Source organism: Miniopterus natalensis, chromosome 17 (assembly GCF_054644295.1).
Source record: "Miniopterus natalensis isolate mMinNat1 chromosome 17, mMinNat1.hap1, whole genome shotgun sequence".
Classification (NCBI taxonomy): Eukaryota; Metazoa; Chordata; class Mammalia; order Chiroptera; family Miniopteridae; genus Miniopterus; species Miniopterus natalensis.
This window is the reverse complement of record NC_142097.1, coordinates 5,408,862-5,428,833: the sequence shown is the minus strand read 5'-3', so window position 1 is coordinate 5,428,833 and position 19,972 is coordinate 5,408,862. Positions and strand designations below refer to the sequence as shown.

The 19,972-nt window shown below is 47.2% G+C and overlaps 1 protein-coding gene across 1 annotated transcript in view; it reads right to left on the bottom strand.

Annotated features, from left to right (window-relative positions):
* HS3ST3A1 (heparan sulfate-glucosamine 3-sulfotransferase 3A1) overlaps positions 1–15,928 on the bottom strand; it is an 85,034-nt gene extending 69,106 nt beyond the window's left edge. Inside the window, exon 1 of the mRNA XM_087825838.1 lies at positions 15,330–15,928. Coding sequence (XP_087681964.1) covers positions 15,330–15,928 — 599 coding nt within the window. The remainder of the gene's footprint in view (positions 1–15,329) is intronic.
* Between the last annotated feature and the right edge of the window lie 4,044 nt (positions 15,929–19,972).

The window sequence follows — 19,972 nt, the reverse complement described above, 5'->3', positions numbered from 1 at the left end:
GCTCAACAACTAATACTGGAAACCTTAGCATCCGTCCAAAGAACACAATCTGCAATTTAATAACAGAATCGGGCTAGAACCATCTGATAAAAAAATCTGTTGATCTAAGTCACCAGGCACAGGAGACCAAGACGCAGAAATGCAGTGACCAGGACAAAGACACACTAAGTACACTTTAGACCTCCTTTCATAGAGGGAAGGTTTATTTCCACCGATGACGAGCCGTGGTGGTCATAAAGCAAGGTGAGGAACTCGCTGGCCGACTCAGGCCCAGCAGAGAAGAGGGAGACGGCACAGAGCAGACGCCCGGTGACGTTCATTCCACCCCCGGGCTCTTCTGAAGCTGTTCCATCTACCTGGCAACCTGCTGCGGGCTCCTGTCACACAGGTAGCCCATCGGGTCTCAGGGTCCCCAGTCACTTCCTAACTGGAGAGACAGCATTCTTTTGTTCAGACCGCCGTTCACCCTTCTGTGGTGTTTGCGACCACGGACCTTGAAACCGTCTACTCCCCACTACTGCCAGCATTTTATTATAAAAATTTTAAACATAGCCAAAGTTGGAGAAACTTGTACAAGTAACATCATATACCCACCAGCTAAACTCCAAATATATTATTTTCTGTTTTTATTATCATATGTCTACCCTTCCATCAACTCATCCATCAGTTCGTCTTAACACTTTTAATGCACTTTCTTATTTTGTTTTATGTTTTGTCTTTACTGTTGAAAGTATTACAAATGGCCCCCTTTCCCCCACTGATTCCCTCCACCCTGCAACCCCCCAGGCCTTCACCACACTATTGTCTGTGTCCATGGGCTATGCACATATGCATATAAATTCTTTGATTACTCTCTCCCCACCCCCCCCACCCCCACCCCCGCCTTCGCTCTGAGATCCCTCAGTCCGTTCCAGGCTTCTCTGTCTCTGGATCTATTTTGTTCCTTGGTTTATTTTCTTCATTAGATTCCACATATGAGTGAGATCATGTGGTATTTGTCTTTCTCTGCCTGGCTTATTTCCCTTAGCATAATACTCTCCAGGTCCCGCCATGCTGTCTCAAAGGGTAGGGGACCCTTAGTTTTTACAGCTGCATAGTATTCCATGGTGTTAATGTCCGAGAAGATGCTTGATATGATTTAATCTTCCTGAACTTGTAGAGACTTGTTTTGTGTCCTAACATGTGGTCTGTCTTTGAGAATGGCCCATGTGCATGTGAAGAGAATGCCTGTTCTGCAGCTTTGGGGCGAAATGTCAATTAAACCCATCGGATCTAGCGTGTCATTTAGAGTCACTGTTTCGTTGCTGATTTTTTGTCCGGAAGATCTACCCAGTGAAGTCCGTGGGGTGTTAAAGTGCCCTGCTGTGACTGTATTGCTGCTGCTCTCCCCCTTTAAGCCCTCCAGAAGTTTTTCATGTATCTTTAGGTGCTCCTCTACTGGGTGCATATATGTTTCCCAGGGCTATATCCTCTTGTTGAATTAATTCCTTTCTTGTCTCTTGCTATGGCCTTCATTTTGAAGTCTCTTTTGTCAGATATGAGTACTGTTACCCCAGCTTTTTTTTGTTTCCATTTGCATGGGACATTTCTTTCCATCCCTTCACTTTCATGCTGTGTGGGTCTTTTGTTCTGAGGGGGTCTCTTGTAGACAGCATATATCTGGGTCATGTTTTCCCACCCATTCAGCCACCCTATGTCCTTTGATTGGAGCATTTAATGCATTTACATTTAAGGTTATTATTGACAGGTACTTATTTATTGCCACTTTATTTCTTTATGCCTATGTTTCTCCTTCTCTCTATTTCAACGTCTTATTACAGCAGTCCCTTTAACATTTCCTGCAATGCTGGTTTGCTGGTGATCAAGTAAATTATAGACGTCAGTACAGTTCCCGCTGAACACTTCTGCCCTTAGCATAACTTACAGGAACGGTCTCCCTTTGGGGGTGAATATAAGCATGTTTCCCTGAACCTGCTCTCTTTCCACGCTCTCCCTGTGTCCTGCTGCACTTTCGCACCTCGGCTGTGGTCACGGCTGGCACAACCACCATGCCCTTTCATGGGTCCCACCCCGATCCCATTGGTACCACAGCTTCCCCTGAGGCCCTTTCCATTCCAGGGTCTAAAATAAAGCTGTTTGTTCTCTGATACATGTTATTTCCTTCTCTGTTCTCTATCATAGTCACAGTTACTAATGCACACACCTGAGCGAGAAATATTCCCTTTTCTCCCCCTTCTCCATTGCTAGCATTACACAAGAGCTTTACAATTCCTTTTACCAAAACGTCTGGCAAATCTTCCCACCACACCCCATGCCTCCGCACTGGCCTAGTTCAACCTCCGAAGTCTTTTCTTTCGGTTCCTCAACAGCCACCCTGCCCAGTATCCTCCGCCCTTCAGCTGTCTCCTAGGATTTGGCTCCCACAGCAGAACCAGAGATCTGAGGAATCCTCTACTGAAAGCCCAGGACGGTAGCCACTGTCCTTGGGGGGCTAGAAAACCCGTGAAATGTGGCTAGTCAGAACTGGGACATGCTGCACGCATAAAATACATGCTAGACTTGTGATATTGTGTATGAAAATGCAAAATATCTCATTGATAATGTTTTATTTTTTTATTACATGTTGAAATTTTAATATTTCAGACATGTTGGCTTAAGTAAAAATATCATTAAAATGAATTTCACCTCTTCATTCTTACTTTTTTAAGGTGGCTACTAGAAAATTTTAAATGAAATACGTGGCTCCCATTACATTTCTATCAGACAATGCTGATCCAGAATAAAGTCCAAACTCCCTAACATGCCATTTACAATCCTCAGTGATCTTTCCTCGTGCTCTAATCCCAACCTGATGTCTCGCTCCTCTCCTGCTGAGGCAGATTGCTGAAGGAAGCCACGTGGTGGGACAGTTTCTCAGAACAAGAGTCAGATGACTGTGTCCGTTACTCCCTCCAAATGCTCCGCAGACTGTTGAAGGAAGCCACGTGGCGGGACAGTTTCTCAGAACAAGGGTCAGATGACTGAGTCCGTTACTCCCTCCAAATGCTCCGCAGAGTGCCCAGGCACCCAAGAGACAAAAGGGGAAATGGGGAAGATCTACGAATTAAGCATGTACTAAAGTACAAAGCCAAGGAAATATCAGTGAGTCAATAAGTTTTTTAAAAAAATGACCAAAGACTGCTTTGATTTGTGTTTATGTGATGTCATTTCCAAAACAGAATATTTGTATTGGAACATAAAGTCACTTTTACATAAGATGCCATGGCCCGAACAACTCCCCGTCTTTCAGAAAACTGCCCCAGGTTGCTGCGGGCAGTCCAGAGGGACTGTCCCCTCCTCACACGGCTGCAAGAACTCTGTCATTTCTGAGTTGCAGCTCCAAGTGGGAGGTTGCTCTGCTCGCCTCCAACATGCAGTCACAACACCTCCCATGAACGTGGGTAGTGGATACTCATGGGAGTAGCAAGGTAAGTAGGGGAAAGATCGCCTTAAGCCTACCCAAGAAGTCTGCACACTATGACCCGTGAGCCTAAGGCCTGTGTTGGTAAATAAAGTTTTATTGGAACATGGCCACACCCATTCACTTACATATTGTCTAAAGCTGCTTTCCTGCTAGAAAAGCAGGGGTGAATAATTGTGATGAAGACCACATGGCCCACAAAGCCTAAAATATTTGCTACCTGGCCCTTTCCAGGAAAAAAATGCTGACCTCTGCCTTAAAGGTCATTTTTAAATTTTTTTCATTAAACAAATAGTGAATCTGTTACGTACAGTCCCAGGCCCTGGAGATACAGGTTTTAGAATCCACAGCACAGAATGTTTCTGGGGGACCCTGAAGCATGTTCATTTCAGTCTTTCACACAGGACTTCTGTTCACACCAGCCTGTGTTTTTCTACTGAGATCCACTATAACAAATACATTTTATATCCAACCCTTTCTGTGCATGCGCGCGCACACACACACACACAAATAACTGAACCATGTCTGTCGAGATAATATTTGCCTTGCCAGCTACCTGAGATTCACTCTCCTATTTTATCCTACTGTATCCCCTTCCATTAAATAATTTGATTTTATTATACATTAATGTCCTGTGACTCACAGTAGGAAAACTCTCGGCTCACCAGCTTTTTATGGTCCAGCTCTGGGTGTCACCATAAGCCATAGGTTATAAACTAGAATCTGTTTACCCCCCGATAAGAATGATCTGCTTTATCAATGCAGAATTTTGTTTTGTTTTAGATTTGGCTTTGGTTTTTAATATATTAATTATTTCCCAATATGTTTTTTTCAAAATCAGTGTTCAAAGATTATTTCACAAAATCAGAGGGCGCTGCAATAATGAGTCCACTTTCTCACTTGGTACCCACCAGCTGGAGCTGAGAAGTACTTAATCCAATGTTTGCTTCCAACCTGCCATCTTTCGCTACAGGAAAAGTGCACCTGAAAATCCCAAGAATTTTTATCACAAGCATTAACTCCCCAGGACTTCCCCCCCATATAAATATAAAACAGATCCAATTTGTTCTCTTTCCATCATTAAACCCTCACAGGGCATTCTAGGAGACCCTCTGGCTTTGGGGAAAGCCTTTTTAACAGATACTGTTATAGTCCCAGGTCCTCCTACCCCAAGAAGACAGGGTAAGGTCTCATTAGAAAGTAAAACAAGTGGCCTTTATTTCTTTAAAAAAAAAAATCATACCCACAATATTTGATGAAAGAAACTACAAAAATCATTAGAGTCCACCAGGAAATTAAAAAAAAAAAAAAAGAGAAAGAGATGCCTGTTTTTGTTTACTTGAAAGCTTTGTTTGTGAAATGAAACCACTGCACGCTGCAGCTTTGCTGCCTCAGGCTTCTCAAAGCGGCGAGTGGGCACAAGCTCGGCTTCAGTCAAGAGAGGTGAGAGGGAGCTCTGGGAATGGAACTTTAGCTGCTGCTTAATCCAGTTCCCTTTTTAAATACCTGCACTTAATGAGACTCTGCCAAGATTTATGACCGTAACAAACACATCATTTCTGACTTTGTCTTTCAAACCAGCCTGGCAACTTTGATATTTGCTATTGAAAGGAGAGGCTAATCCAAGTAAGAACTCTGAAAACGGAAAAAGGAATTTTATTCCCATAATTTGATTGATTACTTCCTACCCTGAACACTCCAGAGAGAAAAAGCAAACTTTTCCTGCCTGTACTCGGGTTTCTCCCACTAATCTTTTACAAGCAGGCAACAAGCATAAAACACAAATTACTTACGAGGATCCATAGGCCAGTCATGCTAGCGGGGCTCTCAAGTCTATAAGCATCACCGACTCAATTCAAGTCAGTGCTTTCATTCTCCAGGTCTGGGAGGGGAAAAATAATGCTGTAACTTGCTCCATTCTCTGTAATATTTTTTTGTCTTTGGTGCAAATCCTCCAAAGTTAAATGTATGTAATTCAGAGCATGCGACTGTTTTCCAGTTGTATTCTCCAGGACTGTACCTTGGCAATCAGAAGCCTTGAGCTCATGTCTTTTGACTTAACCCTGGGGAAGCACCTCAGTTTCTTTACATGCAGAAGACACTCCTTAAGGTGGCTTTTAATTCCAACATCCTTGACAGCTTACGATTCTGACTAGAGCCACGTCCGGTGTGGCAATGACCTGATCACTATAGTAAAGGGCACTACTAATGACCAGCTGGCAAGAAATCAATGAGATGAAAGTTATTAATGACAATAATGAAGATTGACAGAATGGTGTTTGGAGGTGACAAATGGGCCATGCCCTCACCGGCAGTATTAATACATCTACAGAATAAAAAAAAAAGTGTCAATGAAAAACGGGAATACAGAAAAGAGTGAGAAAGATGGACTTTGGCAATGACAGCCACATTCGGGGGGCTCGTCGGGGATTCCTAGAGCCAACAGGGAGCAGGGGTAGCTGAAGATAGCAGCAAAGGGGCATAGCCACCAACTCACCTTGCCCCAATCCCAGGAGCAGCAAGCAACCGTCTGATTATATTTCTGATAATACTCCGGCTCCCCTCTACGGCTGTTTAGAAGGAAGAAGCCTGCTCATTTGGACCAATTACTAGTTGAATTTTGTCATGGTTATCGTTATATTTTAATGGATGAGGGGAAAAAATCAATTGAATGGCCCAGGGTTTCTGATATACTTAGGAGGATGACTTCTGTGATCAGATTAACTTCTTTAAAAAAAGAATTACACAAATAACAGAGGTGGCTTTGATTATTCTATATAGCCAATGAGCTCACAAGGATGTCTAGCAACTACTTTAAAAAATTTACTTTTCAACCATATGTTGATACGTTGCCTTGTTTTTTAACTGACGGTTCAGGACCCAGAACCAAACAGGTTCAAGTCACTGTCACATGGACCAGCCTTTCGATCCCTGCCCCCGCTGAGCCACGACGGTCTGCTGTGCAGGCGGGAAGCCTCGCGGGCGACGGTCTGAGCGCACGCAGAACATCGCAGGGGTGGGCGGGCCCGGCCCGGGGCCCGGCTCCCGTTCTGTTCCTTTGGCTCTATGACCCTGGGCAAGCCACCTCGCCTAGCTGAGCCTCCGTCCCCTGAGCTAGCATCCAGGCTACATACAGCAGCACGCAGCACGCAGCGAGGGCTCAGCAAATGGAGCCATTACGGCACGTCTAAAATGATGGATGAATCATCCAGAGAGAAAATCAATACGGAAACACGGGCTCGAACTGCACTTTAGACCAGATGGTTCTAACAGACACACACGGAACAGTCCGGCCATCGGCAGCAGGACGCACGTTCCTCCCGGGAGCACACGAGACAGTTTCCAGGAGAGAGCCAGGCAGGGCCACAAAACAAGTCTTAACAAATCTGGGAAGACTGAAATCATATCATGCATCTTCTCCGAACACAACGGGACGAAACCAGAAATCAGTAACAAGGAGAAGACTGGAAAATTCACACGTGTATAGAGATCGAACAATCCGCTCCTGGACAAGTCAGAGAAGAAATCTCGAAAAAAATATCTGGAGACAACTGAACAGGGAAACAACCCATGGCAGCAGCAAAGCAGCTCGCCAAGGGCGGTTCACAGCGGTAAGTGCTTGGTCAAGAGGAAAGAAAGGTCTCACACGACCCGGCTTTACCCCTTAAGGAACCAGAAAAAGAAGGAACCACTAAGCCTGAAGTCAGTAGAAAGAGCAAAATAACACAAGACAGTGGAAATGAATGGAACCGAGACCAAAATGAGAGATTTTTTTAATCAAATGTACATTGCAGGGTTCAAATACTTCGTTATTTAAAAAACGGTTCAAAGTGCATGAAGAAAAGTGTATGCCAACTGAGACAGAAAAATACCAAACAACAGGTTGGGGAGGGCATTAAATCACAGAAATTCATTTTATCTGCATAAGCATAAGCAGCCTGTCTTTTGCAGGAAACCGGCTCATAAAACAGATCCAATAAAGACGAGTGAATCGACCATTAGCAGAAAACACTGTTAAATTCTTTGATCTTAGGTGTAGCTTTTGTGCTGTTTTGTTTTGCTTGAGTAAAAACGTAATGTGGATAAAACTATTTTTACAGTTGTTAAAAATATCAAAGGGAGTGCTTCCAGTCAGATTTTCATTACTCTGTTGAACAGACTCTCAGCTGCACAACTGTGTGTTTAAAAACAGAAGCAGAGAATGCCCACGTGCCACCTAGACAGGAACTTTGCGCCCATGAGACTGGCCTCCTGGCCTGGCAGGTGCAGCAGGAAGAGCTGCCAGGATGCCCGGGTCCCAGTCCTCCTGTGCCCGGAGGTCAGGGTTTCTGTCTTCCCCTAATCCTTTCCCCCGGGATCACTCCGAATCTGTCTGCTCCTCCAGTGGCCTCCTAATCATGTCTAAAGCAAAGGTGAAAGCTCAAGGTTAAGTAAGCAGCTAGAGTATCTGAGCTGGCCCAGAAAATCCAGACCGTGTTGTCACCTTAGCCAGAAGGAGTGTCCACCGTCACGAACAGATCTCCACCCCTGACAACTGCTCCTCCTATGTTCGTAACAAAAAAGCCAGACGCCCACATCTGATTTCCCTCTGACCTCAACTTTGGTTTTTCGTGTTCTCGGAAACTTGTCACCTACATCAAAGTTTCTGCTCTCCAGCACCAGAGGGATTCGGTCAGGGGTGGGCAACTTTTTATATCTTGTTCGCTTTACATCTGCCAGAGAAAGAAAGAAAGAAAAACAAAACTATGTCTGCTTGTTTCAGGGACAAGGGAACAGGAGGGGAGCCACAAGCCAATTTTATTATGAAATCAGCTGAGGGGAAGCTCAGCGTGTCTGGAAGCAACAGGTGCTGGCAGTGGAGGGGAGGCTGGCAGGCCTGCGCCGGCCTCAGCGAGGAGAGGAGCAGGCAACGAGGGAGCTGCGCAGCCGGGCGCGTCAGCACGGGCCCGCAGCCCTGCCATCTTTGTTCATGTAGCTGTTTTTCCTTGTTTGAGAATAATTTTAGATATTAAACTCATAACAAAAATAGTAGAGAGAATTCTCCTAAGGTTATTATTCAACACAACCCCAGTGCAACGAACAAAACCAAGGAACTGACCTCGGTTATAATACTATTAACTAGACCACATAGACATCATGCACATTCCCCCGTTTCTCCATGAACGGCCTTTTTCTGTTCCAGGATCCAATCAAGGGTACCCCACTTTATCGACTCATTAGCGATCAGTCTCGTTTGTCTCCTCCCATCTGGGACAGTTTATCAGTCTTACATCATCTTGACATTTTTCAAGAATACTGGTCAGGGATTTTGTAGATGCCCCCCCCCCATTTGGGTGGGTCAAACTTTTTCTCATGATTAGAGTAAGGTTATGGATTTGGGGGAGGGGAATTTCCCACCATGAGGGCATCTCTGCCTGATAAGGCAAAATCAAGTTAACCTTACCACTTGGTTAGGGCGGTGTCTGCCGGGTTTCCCACCGTAACATTCCTATTTTCCCCTTTCCTCCTGAGTTACTTTTATCCTGACTCCCCCCCTCCACCCTGCCCTCCCTGGGCACTGGGCTGCAGTGCCCGGAAGGTCCCTCCCTCTGGACTAGCACCTTCCTATAAAACTGTCCCACGTGGGCAGGGTCCTCAGCAGTGTATCTCAGGCACACTAAGGGTTAAACAGACTTCCACAAGCTGCCTGTTAAGAACCATGGACCCTCCTCCAAAGCCTGTATAACACGGGAGAAACAAGGCTGCATGTTGAAATAAAATCATCTGGAAGTATTTTCATTTGAAGCCGGCGTTCAGAAACAGAGGCAAACACACTCGCAAAACTAATCTGGGGCATATGGCATTCCTTTCAGTCATGTGCATTTCTAATATAAATCTCCTAATCACTTATATCTTGTTTTTCAGATTTATTGTGAAGGCAAGTCTCTTTTATTCCTCTCCAAAGAATAAACCCCCTACCTAAAAGAAGTGAGCTCAGGCAGAGAGTCAAAGAGCAGCTCAGTCACACTGCGCAGATCTAACTCGCGGAAAGTGCTACCTAACCCCACCCCCGCCTGTTTTTCAGTTGAGACTGAGCACAGATTCTGATGATGATGTTTTCAAAGTTCAGCCCTCCTGGTTCCTTGCTGACTCTCTTTCCCACTAGGTGGCGCTACAGGTCACGGTCAAAGTAAGCTACTCTCAAGAGTCAGCGACCAGGTTTTTAAAAAATATCTCTTCACGAATACCAGAGCCTAATGTCAAGTACTAAACTTCATTCTTAATAAACACTTTCCCTTTTCTTTTTATGTTTACTGTCATCTGACAACTTCTGAAACAAGCCAAATCTGAGCTTCTGAAATACCTTCCTGACTTGTTCATAGGACGAATGTTCACAGTGGAGGCCCGAGAGCCACAACCACCAGAACAGGGCAAAGAGCCAGAAGGCACGATCGCTGGAGGCCACCGGTTGGGAAGATGCTTCAATTCACTGAACTCGGCTTTTCCTCATTTTCTAAGTTCTGATTTCACATGAGTTTATTTATTAACTATAGCAATATCCCCTGAAGAGATTTTTAAACTGTATCAAATTTAAAGTGCTGGCAAGCATTTTTTAAAAAGACAGTTTCATAAATGCAAAGCCTAGGGAGCGAAAATATTACTTAGGTATAATTTCCTCTTATTACATATTAAAGAAATATATTTAATAAGAAACCTCGATTTCACAATTGTAGCTCATCACTTCAGAAACTAATTTCTAAAATCTTGAAGTCTGTCTAATATCATTGGGAAACATACCAAAAGACACTTTTTAGCAGCCAGGTTACTCTCGCTTGGTGGAGGAAGATGTTCCTCTAAGGGAAGGTGCTAAGTGTATAAAATTCCCAACTTGGCCCAGCAATTCCACAGATGGGAGCTGCAATTTGCGATTGTCCAAATGCACCCCTTAGAGATACGAGGCCCTTTGCTGTCTCTATCAGGCAGGTCTGTTTGCTCTGTGACTCTCCTCAGGATGTGAGTGTCTGGTCTGTGGAAGGTCAGCAGTGTTGTCATTAACTGCACAGGCTCACTGCATTCCCATGACCCCTCCAAAATACGCATTTGACACTTACCTTTCCTAGCCAACCAACACATTTATATGAGACAAATATTTTGGCCAGTGCTTTCTTTTTAAAGGGAAGAAGAAGATTTTAATATTGTGGAGGATTTTCACTCATAGATGGTTATGCATTTGACATAAAATATATCAGCGCATTGTACAACTCATTGTTATGAACAGTCGCTCGCATGAGGTATTCCAGGGCCTGGCTGCACATGACTTTTTTTGTTATTGTTTTTAATGCCTGGACTCAGGCGTCCCAAAGCCTGTTGCATGCCCTGGGTGTCTGATATTATTCAGAAGTTCCCTAACCACACACTAACTTTCCTGTTATCAGTTCCATCACTTGCCCCTCCTACCAGGTGTCTGGTCTTGTGTGCAAGTGTGCGTGCTGTGCGATCCACAGACACACAGGAACTGGGCTATCTGACTTGTCTGCTGGGATGAGGGGCCCAGAGCAGACATTCAGCAAATGGAATGGCAGCACTGTGGCTTCTCTATGGGCCTGCCTGCCGCCTCTCAGTGGGCAGAGAATGCCCATCACCGAGAGCTCCCGGGAACTACATGTATGAGAGAAATTGTACCTTCTTCCCGGTAGACACGTGCCCTAGAGCCAGGGGCTAAAGCAACTTCTTCCTGCTTCCTTTCTCCCCTTTGTCCCTTCCCTATGTTCTTAACTGGGCCCTAAGGACAGAGAGACCTCTTGGGACTTCAGTCCACATGACCTAGCATGGGTGGCCAGACTCTGCAGCTCCCTTGGCTCAAATTTCATTTCCAACCCTTCGTGCAGAAGGGCCTGTGGCTCAGGAGGGTGGGAAACTGCTCATGGAGGTTCTCTGCAGCTGCTCCCAGCTGCTCCGAGACGCTGATTTCTCCTGATAGGAACCAAAAGTTCCTCTGCTCAGCTCGCCTCTCCGGTGGACTTGAAAAACATGGCAATGATCGTTAGAGCCCAGAAGACCTCTGATTTTGATGAAGTCTGGGGAGAACTGGCTCCTAAATACCAAGCTAAGCAATCTTTGATCTTCCTGAATGCTGCAGAGTAAAACAATTTAAGTGATACTGATCTCGGCTGAAACTGTCCAGTCTCACTAAAGAAAACAGATCAAAACCTAGGAAATAGATGTGCTAGTATAAAAGATTGGATAATAAATACTTACTATCTTGTCCAAAAATATAGACTAAAATGCTATAGAAACCAAACATTTATATGCCTATATATATATATAAACATGTGTATATATACACACGTATCTTTAAATACTTCATAAATAGGTATGTCTTGTCTTAGGAGGAAAAAAGCACACCTTCTCATTAGAACAGATATACACGGGCAGAGAGAAAAGCCTTCTTAGTGAACACTAAGCTCACCTGCTCTTGAACTACAGAGAGTAGAGGCATTTGGTCTTGACTTCCAAAAAAGATCTGCATGTTTAGAAGCCAATGAAGCCATTCCCTGCTTTCCTCTATGAACCTACCACACATACAATGAAAATGGAGACTGTTCATTGCAAAGGATTGCTTTCCCATGACATGCAAGCCACTGACATTTGTTGTACTGCTATTATGTCTGCTATTTTAAACCCCATCAGGATGGAGTTTCATATCCAGAAAACTACACTGAAGCATCCTAAATTATCATTCACAAATTTCCTGGTATATTAAATTTTGCTTTTGTTTCATTTATTTTAGAGTGATGTTAGGACATTTTTAATTAATTAGAAAAATGTCCTTTATAAAGATTTTGAATAAATTAATTTTCATTGCCTTTCCTACAAATTTGTTCAAAGAAAGAGTTGATTACACTATTCTTGGGATGCAGTTTATAAAGTACTTTATTTTCTTGCCCCGGTGTGATAAAGCTATTGAAACATCCCAACGATGCGTTTCTAACTCTCAAACTCATTCTCCAAGGGATTTTCTCCAGCTTTCTAACAGCTACGCATTTCTCCCTTTGTCGGGACAGTAGGGGGCACTGCCATAACAAACCATTATGACCCACCACGAGACTTCACTGGGTGGAAAAACAAGGCTAGACATTTATGCGCGATTCCCCACGTCACGAGTACCTAAAGGTTATTATAAAGATTTTTCTCTTCCATAATTCAAGTCAGGGTGCAAATGCTGCGGTTTTCTTTCTGTTCGTGTGTGCGCACTGGCGTGTGGTCGTCAGTGTGGAATAGAAGTCCCATATCACAAATTTTGGGCTAACTCAAGAGAGTCTAACTGAATCCCTTTTTCTAAAATACTGGCTAAATAAGCAGCTGGAAGGCCCTGGCCAGGTAGCTCAGTTGGTGAGAGAGTAGATGGGTTGCGGAGCACATGCAAGCATGGACCAATGACTGCATAAATACGTGGAACAACAAATTGATGTTTCTCTCTCCTTTCCTGTCTTTTCCTTCCCCTCTCTCTAGAAATCAATAAACAAACAAACAAAAATGAAAATGCACTTAATCTAGTTAAGTGGCATTCTGTGTGGGAGATTTTTTTTCAAGGTTAAGTCTTCAATCTTTCTCACAAACATCAAACCCCAACTTAAGGGCCAAATGAAAGAGAACTGCAGCGAAATTTCATTAAATAATCACATAATCCAGGCTCCATAGCTTGGATTTTTTTTTTTTAATAAGAGTTTTCTATGTAATTGAGTTAAACTTAAATTTATGCACCCAATAAAAAACCATTGCAAGTGGTAAAACAAAGACATTGCTCTAACACTTAGAAAATTAAATTCACCAAACCATGAAGTCTACTGTGCAGTTATTTTTGTAACCACCATAAATTGCTTTATAGAACTCCTCTGCTGGAGTAAACAATCCAAGGAAAGGTTTACTTTACAGCATGCATCCAGTTTCCAAATAGAGAACGTTCTAAATGTCCCCCTTCTCTGCCCCCCCCAATACTTGTGTTTCTAGTTACCCTGAAGCCTGCCTTCTCTCACACAAGCTCAGAAAGTTCCATGAAAAACAAGACCCAGGTCTCTAGATATTCTGAGCCCTCACACACTCCTTTCTGGAATGAGAAGAAACAATTCTACATTGTGGAAATAAAGGCTAAATGGTAAAATTTAAATAAAGGGTTTTAGTACTAAATATCTCACCATATATAATAGCACCTCAGAGCCAAACATTGTCTTAGATATTCGGGGCAGTCGGCTTGAAATGTGTTCACTTATACACTGTACGAGGCCGAATTCAATGCAAACTGCTATAGATAAGAGTTTTAGGGGTCTTTAATCACTTCTTTTTTGTGTCCTTGATGGAAAAAACAGAGCTGCCTTTGTGCTAAAAAGAAGGACCTGTTGTTTTCAGATTCAACAGGTCATTTTTATAAGAACTTCCCAGAGGATACAACATAAATGACAGAAACACAAGGGGATTTTTTAAGAGACTGATGATTTTAAATGATATATATTCTATATTAAGGAAAGGTTGTTTGTTTTTCTTTCTAACAAATGAAAAGTTACTGTTTTAAAGTGCTTAGTGTTTGAATTTGACTTTTAGGACCAAATGTTTTCTCATGAGTTGGGTTACTGTAAATTCAGCTCCTGAAATCTATCTGAGGGTGCTCTGACCCCTCATGTAAATAAACTTGTCAAATCATGTCCATTTCTGTTTTGGGGATGCGTGGTTGATTTAGTGGGCTTTTGATATATATTTAAATTGTGCTGTAACTTTTGTAATATTGTTTCAGTTAAAATGACAAGGAGACTGCACATTTAAACAACAAGATAAAACTATAAAATGGAAAGTCCTGGCCACATGATTTTTGCTTGTTTTCAGAGTAAAGAAAAAGGCCAATATTTTTTGGCAAATAAAATCCAGGTGACACTAGGATTTATTAGAGTTTGGCTGATTCTATTATTGAAACTGGGCTGAATCAGAGAAAACTGCTAAATTTAAGATTAACATCTAAACCATGCTTGTTTTCTAAACTGCACTAGGAGGGTTTTTCACAATGTAACCAGTGTCCTTATATTTCTTCCCTTTTTTTTAATTGGCTACCTCAATTCTAAAGAGTATTGTTTGAAGAGCTTTGGAAAAGTTTCTGCCTGTCCAGAGACAAAAGGTCCTCACTCTTCCTTATAAATATAGATAGCACTTTACAAAACTCATTCCTGGCCCCAAACAAAAGTTATGACCAAGGAAGCCTTTAAAACACAGTGACCCCTCGCTCACTTGCTCCAGCATGTATTTCCCAACTCCCTAGACTCCGGTTCTTGACACTTTTACGAAGTTCCTATATTACCACCTAGAACAGTGACCTGGAGGTCAAGGTGAGGAAGTACCTGGTGGCAAAGGCTGCATTAGCCACAGCGAATCGCCCAGAAGGTAAAAAAGAAATGAAAGCAGCTTCCTTAGGAAAGTGAGGGGTCGACCTAATAACTGATGAACAGGTTCTAACTTAGGAGAGATTTTTGTTTTCTTTTTTCTTTAGCCACCAAGGATCCTCTCCAGAACAGGAAAAAAAAAAAAAAAAAGAAACTAATTCTTTGGGGGAAAGGAAATCCTGAGAACTAAAGAAAAAATCATGACGGGCTAAAGAAAACATCATGAAGGCCCAAATTCCGCACCCACCCACCTGGAGAGTGGGTACCATCCGCTTTCCTGGAAAAAGAAGGCACGCGGGGAGGGGGCCTCTCGAGTAAAGGACAACTCCTGATGACCCTTTGCCTTCTGCACAAAACGGGACGGAGGTGAACTGGGGGTCAGCCTGGGCTCTCCGGCCGCCTCCGCCGCTCGGTCCCCAAACCCGCGCGCCCTGCCCGCCGCGCCCGCGCCCGCGCCCGCTCACCGGTACCACGCGAGGCCCTTGTCGTAGCTGCGGTCGAAGAAGTGGGGCTCGGCGCCCACGGCGCGCACGTCGGGGTGCACGCGCAGGAACTCCAGCAGCGCGCGCGTGCCGCCCTTCTTCACGCCGATGATGATGGCCTGCGGCAGCTGCTTGCTCCCCTCGTCCAGCAGCAGCGGCAGAGTCCCTGGCGGGGGCTCGGCCACGCTGCTCCCGGCCCCGGAGCCGCCCGGAGCCCCGGCCAGGCCGGGGGTCTCCTCCTCCCAGGCCGCCTCCTGGCCGCCGTCGCGCGCGGGGGGCCGCCCGCGCCTCCGCCACGGCCGCGGCTGCGGGAGGCGCGCGCTCTGCGCCGCCGCGGGCCACGCCGCCGGCGCCGCGGGGCCTCGGGCCAGGGCGCCGCGCCCCGGGGCCCCCGCCTCCCCGCGGCCGCCCGGCCGCCCCACGACGGGGCCCGTCAGGCTCTGGCAGCGCTCGGCCAGGCAGTAGAAGACGTAGAGGGACGTGAGCAGGGAGCAGAGCATCAGCAGGAACTTGCGGAAGATGCTGCGGGACAGCGGCTCGGCCGCGGCGGGGTGGGCGCCGGCCGGGCCCGGGGGGGCCATCCTAGCCCGAGGCGGCGTCGGGAAGCGGGCGGGCCATGCTAGACCGGGACTCCGCCGGGCGCCCCGACATCCTCCGGGAGGCCCCGCGCGCCGGACGGAGGCCGCATCGCCCGTGCGTCCCTGCGGGAGGCGGCAGCCGGCGCCACGCGGGATCGCTGCCTCAGGTCGAGGGGGCGGGAAGGGAGACGCGGTGCGGTGCTTAGGAAACCATCGTCTTAGACTGGCCGAGTCCTGAGCCTGCTGGCAGGTTTCGGCGCCCCGGTGCTCTCGGTCGCCGAAGCGGGGGTCCCGGCGGCGGTGGCGAAGGCGGCGAGTCCCAGCCGCGGCCCGAGCGGTCCCGGCTCGGCACAGATCTCCGCTCAGCGCCCTCGCATCCCTCGCTCCGTCCGGGTGGGGGACGCGCCGCTCCGGGGCTGCCGAGCTCGATGCGCTCCGGGCAGCGGCGAGCGACAGAGCCTCGCGGCCCCGGCTCCCCGGCCCCCGGCCCGCCTGGGCGCGCCCTCTCCGCCCTGCCCCGAGCGCGGTCCCCGCCGAGTCCCGCCGCCCGAGCCGGGAGGCCCGCGCCCAGCAGTGCGCCCCGCTCGGTGCGCGCCCGGCGGCTCCAGGCGGCTCCAAGCGGCTCGGGCGCCCTACCTGGGAGCGGCGCGGCCGGGCAGCGAGGGACCTGTCAGCGGCCGCGGCCACCGAGCTCGCGGGCACTCCCTCGCCGCCTCCCGGGCCGTCGCCGCTGCCGCCGCCACACGTGGGGCGCCCGGGGCAGCAAACTTGGCGGTGACGTCAACGGCCCGGCCCGGGCCAGACCAGCCCCCGGACGAGCCGGGTAGGATGGAGAAAAGGTGGCGCGGACCCTGCAGCTGCGGCCCAATGACATCGGAGAGGGCGGGGGCGCCCGGGGCGACGCCCCTTCCCCCTCCGCTTTCCCTCCCCGCGCGGCGCGCGGCCTCGCCCCTTTGGAGCGCAGCTGGGGGCGGCGGCCGCCCGGGCCGTCTGACTGACAGCTCGAGCCGGCCGGATCCCCGGGGGCCTGACTTCCACCCGGCGGGCCACTCCCCGGGTTAGGGGTTCCCTGCGCCTCCGACTGCGCTCAGCCTTCCCAGCCCTGACCCGCTCCAAGTCCCCGCGCGCCTCTTCCCCGCCGCCGGGTCGCGACATCCTCCGCGCGTCCCGCCCCGGCCCCGGCCCGGGCGCGGACCTTTGGAAGTTTCGTCCGCGGCAGTTGGGGACCCGCTGCAGCCACGCCCCGTGCGTCCCGGGCGGACGGGATTCCTCCGCGGGGCGCCGCCGCACCTACCGCGGCGCCCGAGCCGAGCGCCGTCTGCCCCGCGGTGCTTCGCAGTTGGTTTTCCTAATGGTTGTTTGCCCTGCTGTTAATTTGGGATGATCAAGAGCTCCCCCGGACCGAGAAGGGAATAACCTCTTAGGAAACAAGCCAATAAATCAAGGGGAGAAATTAAGATTTTAAAAAATATATCACCCCTCATTCTAAACCCCTATGCCCAGTTTTTGGTGATGGAATTTTTTAAAAAATGGTGTGTGTGTAAAGGAGTTAAATGTCCTTCCATAAACGGCGGTTTCCTCTCGCTCAGGCCTCCCCTGACCCCACATCCTCTCCTTGCGCTCCTGGGAGAGCAGGTCAGGAAGGGATACAAATGGCCTTGCTGTTTAATGGGGGGAGGTGGCCCGTGGGACCTGCATGAGGTGGGGTTTTTATTCCAGTCCGATTTGTTCCTGATTTCTCGGCTTCCTTGTCTCGGCAGGACGCCCCGCAATGTGGGCGGTAGCCTGGCGGCTGCACCACCCCCTGTAAGTGGCTCAGGCAGCCCTCGGGGCCCAGTGTGGGTGCTGGCGGGGCCCAGTGTGGGTGCTGGCGGGGCCCAGTGTGGGTGCTGGCCGGCCCCACTGTGGGTGCTGGCCGGCCCCACTGTGGGTGCTGGCCGGGCCCGCAGCAGGCGGTGTCAGCGTTGCAGGAAACTCGGGGAATTCCTGCTGCCCAGTGTTGGGACTTTGCAAACTTCCCCTCTCCTGAGCTGTGTTTGGCCATGGAAGTGGAAGTCAGGAAAAGTCCTTTTTAACCTTCCAAAGGCGGATCCAAGTGCCCGCTGGATAAAGACAGCGCTGGAGGTGGATTATGTTTATGAAGTTCCAGTCCCAACCCATTCTCCCAGCCAGCGAAGAGCCTCTTAGACTCTGGTGCCATAAAGCCATGGGCTTTTACAAGGATGAACAAGTCCTGCAGGCCTGTAAGGCCTCGTTGTGTGCCAAAATTGGATATCGACAAACCAGTTGAGGTTTAATATTAACTCGAGATTTAGTGTATTTTAAAGTTTTTCTCTAGGTATTTCAGTCTGCTTTCCAGAAGGAAAACAAACAACAAAAATCAGACCATTTTAAAGTTATTCTGAAGGCACCGAATGCTTACCAACGTGCCTCGGTGTTCTCATCCGGTACATGATCGCCTCCAAGCTCTCCCTTCCAGCTCCCACACATGGTAGGATATAGTGTGTTTATGCTTTCACATTTCCAGCATAGGTGATTCCTTTCTGTGGGTATTGGAAATACATATTCTGTATGAGATATGTTCTCAGGACCACTCATCCTTTATCTACGGCCTCTCTGTACATTAGAAGTAAAATATGAGCCACAAATATAAGCCTTATCAGTCATCTAAAGTTTCTGGTAGCTGCTTTTTAAAAGGTGAAAAGAAAAAGGTGGAATGATTTTAATAATATATCTAATATAACAAAAAGTGTGATTTTTACATGTAGTTGACATATAATCGAGGTCATTTACGTTCTTTCTTTTCATACCAAGTCTTTGAAATCAGTGTGTATTTTACGGTTCCAGCACTACTTTGTGGGGACTAGCCACATTTAAGTGCTCAGTGCATGTGGGTACATGTGGCTAGTGGCTACCATACTGGACAGTACAGATGGATATGATGTTTTGGGTGAGAGGGGTGTATCTCTCAGAGTCCCAACAGAAAACAGGCGGCATGTTGAAATTAGCATACTTGTCGGCGGGTTTATTTAAGAAAGATTTGTTTACAAAGTAGTAGGAATGGCAAAGCCCAGGGTACAGTGCAATGCCCGGGGCTAGTAGCATTGGCATTGTTACCACCCATAAGTCTAAAGGAATGAGGGAAAGGAGGGGTTATCAAAACCTAGAGGCCAGAGTCATCCAGAGGAGGCCCTTGAGAGAAGCAGCCAGCTTTGTCAGTGGGACCCAGCCCACCCAAGGCAACTCCTCGGCGAAGGGTCCGGGAAAGGGATTTTTGACAAAAAACTAAAAAACAACAGTGGGGGATAGGTATGTGGCATATGTCTAATCACAAAATAAGATTGATTAAAGTCCCATGAATTCCCATGATAACAGTAGCTACAGTCACACCACAACCCTTCAGAAACGACTTCTTTTCATCTACTCTAGGGCATTTATTAGAATGGAAACAGCTAATCACTATTACAGAACTTGGAGGGAGAAATACGGCTACCAAAATACCAAGAAGCGCTGTGGACTTGGCCGCAGTTCCTTCTTGTTTCTCCCTTTCTCTTTGTCTTTCCATGTGAAAGCATACAGCCACTCCTCACAGGTGATAAGGGTCTGCCAGGAAAGCTCCTGCTGTCATAGAAGCCGGTCTCGTGCTCAGCAGGGAGGTAGGTGAGGGTGACATTCAGTGCCTTCCAGCTCCCCTCCCTGCAGCCTTGTCTCCCCTCAGCGGGTGCCCACTTCTGCTCCAGCGCTCTCCAAGGCATCCTACCGGCAGGCCCTTCTCAGGCCTGGATCTTATAAACCATCCACTCTACTGTACAAAAGTTCACTTACCTTCCTTTATCCCCACCCAGAGGGTTTACATTTTCAACTTAGAAATATATTTTAAATGACTTTCTTCTAGAATCAGTAAGTCATGTTTATTTAAAACAGTTGATATACAATGAAATATGAAGCATAAAGTAAAACAAAGCACACTCAAAATTTCAAATTGTATTGCCTAGAGATGACCATGATTAATATATTGGTTAATTTCCTTTAAAGTTTATATATACA